Consider the following 12966-nt stretch of genomic DNA (forward strand, 5'->3'; position numbering starts at 1 on the left):
ACAAATTTGGTCATTTAAGCGTCGCCGACAAAAGGGACGAGCTCCCATCACATTTTTCCATGACTAGGCGAATAGTCGTTACTCCAACTCGCACGATCCCACTCCCAAAGGAACCGATTGTCCAAAACAGGATTATACGTCAGTACGATGATGACTTCTTTATCCGGGTGATGTTCCGCGATGAAGATTTTACAAGACTGAGTGCTGTACGGGTGGAAGGCCTAAAGAAAATCACAGAACGACTTTGCAAGTTCATGGATGCTGGATTCAAAATTGGTGACAGGGAGTACGAGTTCTTGGCTTGCTCTAACAGCCAGTTGCGTGAACACGGAGTGTGGTTCTTCTGTCCTAACAATGGCAAGACGGCAGAAAGCATCAGGTTTGCGGCTGGGGATCTAACAAAAGAGAGATGTGTTGCCACGTACGTGTCACGCATGGGTTTATGCTTCTCTGCGTCTAGAGCTACAGTAGAGGTAGATGTAGACGACGGTTCCGTGGAGTACATTGATGACATCGAATCCGAACCATACTGCTTCACAGACGGCATTGGGAAGATATCGGTGCCATTGGCAAAAAAGGTAATATCAGTATTAGTTTTTAAATTATTCTGGAAATGATCAAAGATCAAGTAGCAAAGTCATGATTCTTTAAAGCCTTCTGTCTAAATTTGACATTTCAGTTGTTGCTGGTTTTATACATTTTCCAAAGAAACATTATCTTTTTTATTTATCATAAAAAGAATACTATATTTTGCATATATTTTATGATTTCATCCTCGAATTTTCTACCTTTCGCCATTTTTAAATTTTCCTTATTTTCTGAAATAAACAAGGGAACTTCTGCCATAATCGAAAGAAGAAAATAATAATATAAAAAAAAATCAAAAACAAATCACGCGTCATTCAAAATAACATTTTGTCGGAGCTTAATTAATTTAACATAATTTCAGGTTGCAGGTGCTTTGCTAATGGAACCGGTGCCCTCCGCGTTCCAGATCCGTTACGGTGGCTGTAAAGGCGTTGTTTCCCAGGATCCCACCCTTGGCAATGCAGAGCTAATCCATATCCGAAAAAGCATGCGTAAATTCGAATCCTCTTCCAAAATTCTTGAAATATTACAGACAACTCATCCAGGTACGTCTTGACAAATTCACAATCTCATTTCTTTGACTAGTGCACCGTGTGGGCCTCGAACTCACGATAAAACAGGGACACCAGTCATAACATTGTTTTCCTTCGTCGTTTGTGTTTCTATGTTAGTCATTCAATTAATAAACACAATATTTTATATAGTGTATATTGGAAAAAACATTCAAAGTATGAACTACCTGTCGTAATTCTACTATGTTTAATATGTAATAGTATTTGTACAATTCGTATCCATGTACATATCTATATATAGGATCTTACATGATTTTTCATATGAGATTTATGAAACGAGTCTAAGAATTTTTCAATTTAGCCAGCCTCTGGCGAGCTAAAAAGAAAAATTCGTAATGATTTTCATAATTTTATATGAAATGAAAACGAGTGTAAGATCCTTTTTATCACATAATCAAGATTGGTGGCATAATTCGTGTAAAGCGACAATTTTCTTGCAACCTTGAAATGTAAAAAAAAAACGCCATTTTGATTCCAGTGCGTAAGTATGTGACGTCATGTACTTCTCCTAGGCGTGACGTCAAAATTGAAACAATTGAAACTTACAACAAATCACAGGGCTGATAGGTTATATTACAAGGGTTAATACGCAAAACAAATATGACATGGGTATCGTCACTGGATAACACAGTAATGTGATAAATATCTATATATTGCGCAACAGGTCCTCATCAATAGATGATTCGTCACTATAACCATGTCGGGAGTATCGGCCTGTTGACCGTGCAACATCGAAACCTTCTTTTATAAGGAGGTGTGTTTTTGTAGTTGTAATAGCTACGGATATTTCTTGGCTAGGCGATTAGATGCCAGTTGTTGTGAGGTCGGGCCCGGACAGGGCACGATACATTTAACATGTCCCCATTCTTTAATTGTTTTTCTTTGTCATTTATTGAATTATTAAATAATACATCATATACACTAGTGCATGTTGATCCGAAGGTTTAAATATGAGCTACCTGTCTTAATTATACTGTTTCTAATTGGTAATATAAATATATACTTGCATCAAATTTAGCAATATGTAAAGGGCATGTGTATTTAATTAAATTGACAGGTCAGCTGCATCTAAACAGACAAGTGATAACTCTGATGTCTGACCTTGGAGTCCCAGACCAGGTGTTCTTGACTCTGCAGGAGAAAATGTTATTCAACATGGCTGACATGTTATTAGACAACAAAAGGGCTATGCGTGCACTAGCGGAGGTAAGCTGTTTTAAGCTTTTACAAAACAATTGAGAAAATAAAGAAAAATATTTTTGATGATACAGAACATAAGGGTGGTGTAACATGTTGCATGACTACTTGACTAGGAAACGTTTGTCCTAGATTAATGACATCATTGCATTTTCTTTGTTATGTCACACAGGGTATTATAATACATGCAAGGTATCACAATTTCATGTGTTGGTTTAAGTTACAATGTATTAAATTAATATACAGAAGTGATCCTAGAAGGACCTTGGCGCCCAAATTGAAAGGATCTTTATCAGATATACAAAAGATGATCCTTTATCTTCTTTGCTCTTCAGTTTCCTTACAGGTACTATTACCCAGTCTCATGTTGCAATCTTAATCGGGAATCTTGTACATTAACTGCAACTTCGTAATGTCACATGTTATTTGCCACTATGACAACTACTATTGTATAAGAACTGAAAACTATTTTTATGAAGAATGCAAAAAATAAATGAAATTCTTACATAATAAGTGATGTCAATGGGGGTTGAATTCCTATTATGACCAGGGCCTGAATTCATGAAACCGTTCTCATACATAAGCATGGATTTTGTGCTTAAGCCTGAGTTCTTGTTACGGTTCCATTTGACTTTTTTGATCGTTTGACATGATTTAAGTGAGTTACAAGAAAGTTGGTTTGAGCACATATTCCATGCTTGAGCACGAGAACGGTTTCATGAATACAGTCCCGGGGGTATTTTAACAAAGGACCAAGGGGAATATACATATGCATGTAGAATATGAGAAAGATCCTTCCAGTACTTTCTGAGAAGTAGAGATGGTGCGGTCAAAATAGAAGAAGGTCATCTGTCGAGCATTTTCGTTTCTCTAAACAAACCCAAAATATTAGGGGACCATGGGGAACTGTCACGTGAATTTGAGAGAGATCCCGCCAGTCATTTCTAGGTTAGAGCGCGAACAAGAATTGTTTAAGGACGGACGGAAAACGGACCACGGACAACGGACGAAAGGCAATTTAAAAAGCCTACCATCTGGTGATTATTGTTTAAAGCTGAGGACCGGTGTGATGTTGCGTAAAAGAGAACCATGGAAGTGATAATATCAGTAGAAAATTGTTCGTTCACTTATTTTAGGAAACCTGAATAAAAGGATAGAGTTGAGGAGATTTATCCATATACTCTCTGTAACTAGCATACTAAACCTGAATTGTCTACATGTATTATTACTGTCATGATAATCTCCCTTTTGCATTGTATAATCCGCTGGTAATTAACTTTGTTTTCAATTTAGGGTAGGTATCTAAGAAGTATTTTTCATTCCGTTTAATTAATGACCTCTTCACTTTCCTTATCAAGTTAAGCCAAAAATAATATACATTTTTTTATATGTGACATTAAAATGAAAGCTATTTTACAGGTCACCAAAAGAATGCCTAAAGAATTTTCATTTGCGGTACTCTTATACCTGAAGTTCAACTTGCTATTTTGTGATCATTTTATATGAAGACATTTTTGCAGAAAACTGCACCAACTCAAGGGTATTCTCCCATTAAAAACACATCATACGTTTAATTACTTGTTATTTTTTGAGATTGTCAGATTTCCTTCTGGGATTCAAACGTATTTGTTTGAATGTACATATCAAATACGCTCTCTAATGTGTGCGATGTTCGTGACGTTCTACGTTTATCAGAACAGCATGTAAGTTCCTTTTCGTTTTTACTTGCAGGTCAATATTGGGATGAAGTACAAAGACCTGATGAGGGCAGGAATATCTTTCACCGGCGAGGCATTTTTCAGGTCAGTATTAATGACAATATACAAACGCAAACTTGGTGAGTTGATCCGAAAAACGAGGATTGAAGTGGATTATGACCAGGGGAGGATCATGATGGGAACTATTGACGAGACGGGAATATTGGATTACGGACAAGTCTTTATTTCCTTTACAAAGCACGACGGGATTAAATACAACGGTACCAAAGTCCTAGAGGCCGAGGTCGTCGTTGCCAAAAACCCCTGTTTTCACCCTGGTGACCTGCGAAAGTTTCAAGCAGTAGATGTTCCGGGACTTCATCACCTGGTGGACTGTATCGTGTTTCCTCAAAGAGGATCCCGTCCACACCCAGACGAGATGTCTGGTTCTGACTTGGACGGAGACATGTACTTCGTTTGCTGGGATAAGACTATGCATCCTCCAGGAGAAAACAAGGACGCTATGGACTTCTCAAAGGCTAATAAAACAGAGTTAAAGAAAAATGTTCAAGTATCAGATGTCACTAAATTTATATCGGAGTACATCCGAAACGATCAGCTCGGGGTAATCGCAAATGCTCACGTTGTACATGCAGACATGAAAGATATCTTCTGCAAGGAATGTAAGACACTGTCGAAGAAGCACTCAGATGCCGTGGACTTTCCAAAAACTGGGGCTGTGCCAGAGATGACTGCAGATTTAAGGTCCGAAAAGTACCCAGACTTTATGATGAAATCCGATAAACCACGGTATACTTCCAAAAAAATATTGGGAAAATTGTACCGCGAGAGTAGATCGTTGGAGCTAGCTCACAACCGTACATATATTATGGACCTTCTCAAAGATGCCTTTGTTGTCGACAGAGATATGATGTATCCTGGATACGAGAAGTATCTAGATTCCGCACAATTGTCGTATGACCTGTACAATGAAAAAGTCTCGCAACTAATGTCTCTATACGGAATAGAAACGGAAGCAGAAGTTGTTACTGGTGCTATTCAGAAACTAAAGAAGAAACGAGGTTATCTCCAAAATGAAAAATATGAAATAGAGAAAATCATCCAAGGAAAAATGATCATTATCAGACAGAAAGTACGAGCAGACTTCTTTGAAGAGTTTGCTGAAGAAGGAGAAGACAATTCTGTTTCTGCAGATGATACGAAAAAATTCTTCGCAAAAGCGTCAGCTTGGTATGTCGTCGCGTATGATGTGGAGTCTCAGAAAACCAACACTGGGAAACGCCTCCTCAGCTTCCCGTGGATTATGAGCGATTTCCTGTCCCAGATAAAAGCAAATGCATGTCTGGCCACCAGCGAGGAGACAACAGACAAATCAGCTAAACCAGAAAGACCAGAACTCGTCCAAATCGGCTCATCAATAGTAAGGCATTTTGATACGAGACACAAGGATCGGTTCGCAACATTTAAGGTTCTCTGTGAAACTTTCACCATGATTTCTGATCACCTCCATCTTTGCCTCGGACCGGGGATAAGAGTGTCCTTCACAGGACTGCCACCATTGTGTCTAATGGATATGTACACTCGCGATATTGATGTCTGTCTGGAACTGCAACATCAGATCCCCGAAACAGATTTCAACAACCTGTTAAGGAATGTTATGGCAGGTTATTGGCCTTTAACGCCGAGGTCATTCCGCGTCCAAATAGACGTAGATCCTGTGACTGTCACATTCAGCCAAAACACCATCGATATAGGCAGAACAAAGTCCATCCGAAGACAACTTCAAAAAAGCCAAACCTATACGCTTATCCTGACGTTTCTTCTCGACTGGGCGAGGAAGTACACAATTATTGGCAGATCCCGATCCGTAGTGTTTTCTGAAGTTGTTTTTACGTTGCTGGTTCTCAAACTCTTGTCGGATGTAGACGGCAACTCAACAGAAACAAAGACAACGCATGACGACATGAATCACTTGAATGTATCATCTTGGCTTCCAGGAAAAATAACTCCAAACAAGCAACTTCACACAGCTAGTCTTGTGATGGCCGTCTTGCGAAATTTTGATTCTTTGCTGATCAGCGATAAGAAAGGGGAAATTCGAATAAATGTGCCAGACCCAACAGATGATGTCAGCAGTCAACGGTTTCTGGTACCTGGTAATCTAGGATGGAGGAAATTCAAACATCTGACGGAGGAAATTCTCTTCGTTTATCAAGAAATTGCAAAAAACAGATCTGTAAATATCTTCTTTGAACAAAACATCATTGAAGAGGGTCATCTGATGATCAATCTGCCATTAGAAATTTGGGGGTCTGTAATGTTTGCAGAAACCTACACCGCTAGACGATTGTCAGCTGAGACCGGCGCCGAAATCAGCATACGAAGAAAGACGTTCAGGGATATCCCTGGACTCATTTTAGAAGCATGGGGAACCCGCGAAGAACTGTGGAATGTTCAACAATCTCTTCAAGATCTGAATGACAAGTCATCAAAGTTCGTCACCACCTCAGCACGAGACAAAGCCTTCATTGGTGGGGCATTCAAGCGTATATTTTATGGGTCGACAGGTCCGAATCAGCAACTCAAATTCGATCGGTATACTGGCAGATGTCAACCAGCGCACAAGCAACTCACATTGTACGTTCCATTCGTAGACTCATCTTGTCAGAATGATAAGAATACAGCTTTGGAAAAGTTCAAAGAAGTATTCAGGACACAGATGGACCTCATCCGACAAGATTTCGAGAGAACATACCATGGGGATCTAAGAATTGCACTTACATTCGGAATATACTACATATTTTATGTTGAAAATCCCCAGTTTACGATATCAGAATTTGAAATGGCGTTTGAAGGTCATGTCAACCCACAGGAAAAGCAGCTAGAACTGAACCTGCCAGGGCGTGGAGGATGGCGAAATCGCAAGAGGCATGGTCAGTTTACTAAATCTAAACCCAGACGCATTAGAGGCTCTTTCATGCCTAAGGAGTGTGACAAAAACAACGTCAGTGCTTTCCTAGGCAACTCGAATTTCAAAGAACGCCATGAAGAAGTAAAGTATCATGCCACATTCAAGTTGGGCAATCAAGATTATGGAAAACCACATAATGGTCTCGTTATCCTTGACAAAGATCTCCTGTTCATTGAGCTTCGGCTTTCTGATTTGAAGTGGATGGCGATGGACGTGTGTCGCGGCTATATCGGTTTACCTTATGCCAACAAACGTTTAGATGTCCGGTGTAAGCTGCACTCACGACGTCTCATGGACATGGAAGGCGTACAAGAGATGGCCGACACGAAAATGCTTTTGGAGCCTAGCACACGTGTGCTGTTGAAACCCCAACCGAATGTCCTTTACGTGTCTCCAGAGTTTAGGGACAGAGTATCATTCGTGAGAGAGAAGCACGTCAAATCGTACCATTATGAGGGACCAGTGACAGAATACAGCATTTGGCAGGATATGAGCATCGAAATAACAACAGTGTTTGAGTATTCGATACCAGATTCTAGTGGTAGATTCCAGGACATGGTAGAAAAACAGGAAGTCACCGTAATACCTAAACTCCATCCATTGGACACAACGGAAACGGACTGGAACAGCTATGCAGAAAACATTTGGGAACTCATTGAACAATTAGGCGAACAATTTGATTCAGACTAGATGGTTCAACCGAGAGCACATAATGCCACAATACCCTTGCAGTGTTTGAACAGTATACATGTGTTAATAAGAATGAAATCAATGGCAAAATCCCAAATACGAATTATTCGTAATCCGTGAACACTTTTGATGTCGGCATTAAAATACATAACTGTATTCATTTATACATAGCCAAGCCATCGATAGATACACAGCAGAGAAGCGACTATGGAATGCCTTACTATTTTGGGCGCCGCGTACATAAGAAAGTGCATTTAGTCCAAATCGTTCGTAAAAGACAGTCTACATTCGTGTTAAAGCGTCATAATGAAACCAGGCCCGTATTCATGGAACTGTTCTCATGCTAAAGCATGAATTCTGTGCTCAAATTACTTTTTTGTAACTCGCCTAAATAACCTCAAACTATCAAAAAGTCAAATGTGAAAATTGAAACCAGTATTTGGCTTTGAGTCTCTTCAATTTTTTCCAAATCATTAACAAAATAAGAGTTGTTTATTAATTTATGACTTAAAACAAGAAATTAGGTCTGAGCACAAAATCCATGCTTGAGCATGAGATCGGTTTCATGAATACGGGCCCGGAAACAGTCGAGATAAAGGGTTCTTGTAAATATATTGTTAGTGCCAATTTTGTGTTTTAACTCATTTTCTTAACTTTGAGTGACGTGTGGTATCTACACAGATAGTATATTACCAAAATTAGGGCGTATCAATTTGTATTCAAACCGATATGTTGATTATCATCGAAAGCATACAAGCGGTGGTGCCTCCGCTTAGAAATTAGGATTTAATTCCATTCTTTTAAACACCTGTATTCCTGTATTATAAACCTGCCCAACTTAACTTTACACATTCTAGGAAAGAATCAGTGTTACCTCGGTATTTATGAACACTGATAAGCATATATACGACAATGTCTAGACTTCACAAGTGAAAATTCTTTATTATCAGTTCTGTTATGCATCTTTTATCATGTTTATAACAAAATGTACAACATCATAAACTAAGCTGTACATTATGATGTATATATATAAAAAATAAACATGTATTATTCCTCTGCAGTAGCTGCGTGAATATGATGTATCATTTTAACCTTAAATAAAAAGTGAAATTAAACAACTAACCAAATTGATTCTGGGCACTCAACTGCAAGTAACAAAAGGGAAACTGTTCATATTTAAGTAGCGGATTTAGTTCCGCTACTAGACTACCGTTCTAAGTTAAATATTTGTTTTCCAAATATACAGTATTTACAAATTTGATTATTTGGTGATATTTATCAGGTTTTAACAAAATAATTGTTTTTATTTAATACAGGGTTAAAATATTGTCTATATTCGATATTTGAATTTCAATCATGCGGTGATTAAATCTAACACTCTACAATTATTCTGTAAAACAAATCATCAATTATTAAAAGAGCAACATCCTTGTATATTTTGAAAACTCCTAATATTGGTTTATTTTATATATTATATATGTACACATATATCATTTTAATTTTAGATGCTTGTTATAAAAAGTAGATAATTATGGAATTTGTTTTCATGTAATGGTATGTTTCCATGTATGTTTATGTAATCAAGGTCGTTTCAAATGCATAGCCTGAGCTAGGGATCAAAGCTAGGAGTTTGCATAATCTAGCTTACAACTCCAACGCTCTACCAATTAAGGGAATGCGATCCTCACTAGCCGAGTCGGTAAGAGGTTACTACTATTTCACTAGGGTGATGTTTACAATGAAAATTATATATTTTTTTCAATTAAACAGAAACGTTTCAGAACCGTCACTTGTATATTTGTATACTTTGTGCAATGCTATTTTATTATTTTACCGAGTGGTATTTAACGGTTATTTTTAGTAGTAATGGTTTATGGAATTTTTTATCACGGAGTGTAATTTTTCGTAATAATATTTTACGCGTTGTTAATGTTTGCGTATATTTGCACATTAGTCAATTTTTGTTTCAGAGAAACTGATTTCATAATGACCAAACCACGAATACCATGATATTTGATATATGCAGCAAAACACAATGTGACTCTTTTCATTTTATCTGTGTTAAAATGAACATCATGAATAATAAATGCCAATATCATGTTGGCATTATTGTTTAGAGGCTTAAGCTATCAAACCATAATTTTACTTTGAAAATGTCATAACCGATCACTAAAGAAACCAAGAGAAATATTCCTTTCTCTGAATTAAACCCTTTATAGCTTTGTTAAATATCTCTGAATTAAACTCTATATAGCTTTGTTAAATATCTCTGAATTAAACTTTATATAGCTTTGTTTACGACGATACCACTGTGAAGGTCTGGTTTTATAATGTTTGGTTTAATCGGGACCAATATGTTAGGGTACGGTTTTTAATTAATAGTCTACAAAACTATCCAGGTTTAATTTATGTAACTATGTAAATGATGAGAACTGATGAATGTCTGGTTTTTATATGTCTATCCGGATCATAAAGGTTCAGTAATGCAACATAAATGAACTACGGTACGTTTATGTAATCAAAATTAATGTTAGCGGTATAAACACAGTTTTTCAATTTTTACGATATTTACATTTCCTTTTTTGGAATCTTACAATACGCACACAGTTTAACGTGTTTGTTTTGCTTCAAATTTATTCTTAAAAGAGAAAGTAATATTTACACTTCATCTATGTGAAATATGAAAGTGTATTATTGATTTTCTTTTCAAATATAAAAAGTAAGTACAATGTTTGTTTTACTTTCGTTTTACGCTTATTCGCGGAAGATTATTCCATGACCTAGTTTCTCGTTTACAGAGACTATTGACGTTCTAGATTCGTTGTACCGGGCGCGTTCCACGAATTACGTTAGGAGAGCAGTTTCGTTTTGTATGTAGGCCATGGCTCCTATCCAACTGTGTACAGTATCTACGATAAAATGAAGGATAGTCATACAAACTGTCTATCATCCTAATTGCGTCATTGAGATAGGTAAGCTGGAAACAAATAAGTCAAAATTTGTTACATATTTACATATTCTGCAACATAAATTAATGAAGTGGCTGGTAATTGACACCGATTGATTCTTAAAATCTCAAAAAGAAGAAAAAGGAAAAATGTGTTTTCGATAAAAAAGGCAAATTTGCCAAATTCTTAATAACGCTGAGATTTAAATTTCAACGTATTTTCAAAGTTTTTGAAATTTTCAGGCGAATGTTAATATCTCGTTTTTTCAGCAATCATTAAGTGTGTACCATCTTTACAAATTACAACATATTAACAATATCGGTTTTAGTTTAAAATTGGTTGCGTCCTTTAATTATAGTTTAAAATTGGTTGCGTCCTTTAGTTTTAGTTGAATGTTGCTCACAGTTCCTCTCATAGTCTGACCATTTTCTTGACATTTAATTAGTATTGATTCTTTTTGATTAAGGATTAACTCCATGTTTCTGTAGCATGCATTCTGTTATTTAATATATCGATGTGCTTTTCATTAAATGTAAGTATATACATGTTACTGTAAAATTAATACAATAAGTACTTAGTGATGTACCTTTTTAATGAGTACTACATTAACTGTAATATGAATGCAGTTAATTAGTATTGATGTATTTGTACTTAATGTATGTTACATCCTTTTGACTGCAATATTAAGACAATGAAATTTTACTGTTGTACTTTTACTTAGAAATAGAAACATATAACTGTTATACGATACAGTACGTACAACTATATTTTCCTACAAATATCGTAGCAACATGCACGTACTCAAGGATCTCTGTCCCGATACATGCAAAACGCTTTAGAGATCCACACTATTTTTGCGTACATACAGTAACCTTACAGTTTGTCTTGCATATCTTTGTAACTCGACATGGCAAGATTACTTCCGTTTATTAGTTTGTTTTGATGGTTAGAGTGACAATATATTGATCTGGGATCCGGGGTTCGAATCCTATTCTGGTTGCGATCCATTATTACGCTTAGCACACTGCTGATGTCGTAAGGTATGGTTTTCTTTTAAGAAATGATTTATCAAAGCTATGGTCGTGCTGGCAAATAGTTTTTTGTGCATAGGTACAGTTTTTGGCATTGATGTTTGGATCATTATGGATATTATCGCCCCATAAAAGCAACAAGCTCCGTTTAGATTATATTGAATGAAACACATCATCAGACAGAATATAAAAGATAACGTATTTATACATTGGTATAATATTAACTGCAAGATGCCACCCTATCAAATCCACATAACTATAGGGATTGATATGGAACAAGTTTATAGCCATTTTTTAAAAGGTTTAAAACATGTCATGCAAATAAATTACTGACAAGTTCTTTGTTTATAAGCAAACACTTGAATAACTTCACGTGTCATTTACAACATTCAATCGATACGGGTTTGATTATATAATTAGAAGCAATGCAAAACAAACCTTACCAAAACATCTTCAATTCCAAGACTACATAATTCAGTTCTCTCGTTGAGGTTAAATCCAAAGGAGTATGTGTTTTTGTTTATCTCATAGTTGCATTGATATATGAAAACAAACACGCATACAAAAGAGTAATCTTAATCGTATTCATAGATAGAAACCTTAATGTTTAATATATACCATGAGTCATCGTCCTGCATCTGGTATCCCGTATTTCATAGTTACTGAGAATCACCTGGATTTATTGATTACAACAAAATGACAACCAGTCATCCTTTTTCGAATTACAGATTGGAAGTTTTGAATGGAAGCTGTTTGTTTCCAGTTGTAGTCTTCTCCTAACTGTTCAAATCTCAAGAATCGTTGCATTTTTCTCCTAAATGTACAAATCTCAAGAACCTGCTCCAGTTCGAAACTGTACCTTTCTAAAGGGAATTTGGCATTTCCATTCTTACTTAAGTTCATAAACTACCCAGCCAACTAATTATCTTTCCTGAACTGACAAGCTTATGTTTCTGGTGGATACATATCACGATTATATGTGTGTCTCTTTTAAACCGTTTTTGTAGGCTATATGTTCCTCTTAAATAATGAGGTAGATTGACCTATTCCAGGTTGGTCTCATTAAGGCCTGCTACCATAATATCTAATGCCTTTATTCTGTCAAATTTTGGAATTAGTGTGTGTGGTTTGCTTTTTGGGGCGATATATTTTTTTTAATTACCTACATATAATATTAATAATATTGTGTAGATATGTAATGTAATATCGAGTTTATTATATTTTTTATGTGGATTCTTGGTTTTATATGCA

The 12966-nt window shown here is 36.4% G+C and overlaps 1 protein-coding gene across 1 annotated transcript; it reads left to right on the forward strand.

Annotated features, from left to right (window-relative positions):
- Positions 1-5: 5 nt before the first annotated feature.
- LOC110450676 lies at positions 6-9013 on the forward strand (the record flags this gene model as incomplete). Its single annotated transcript, XM_021498300.1, has 4 exons — positions 6-578; positions 950-1133; positions 2218-2366; positions 4089-9013. Coding segments are annotated over 4 exons (4554 nt in total), but the record flags the coding sequence as incomplete, so codon positions are not given.
- Between the last annotated feature and the right edge of the window lie 3953 nt (positions 9014-12966).

This window comes from Mizuhopecten yessoensis, unplaced genomic scaffold (assembly GCF_002113885.1).
Source record: "Mizuhopecten yessoensis strain PY_sf001 unplaced genomic scaffold, ASM211388v2 scaffold5427, whole genome shotgun sequence".
Classification (NCBI taxonomy): Eukaryota; Metazoa; Mollusca; class Bivalvia; order Pectinida; family Pectinidae; genus Mizuhopecten; species Mizuhopecten yessoensis.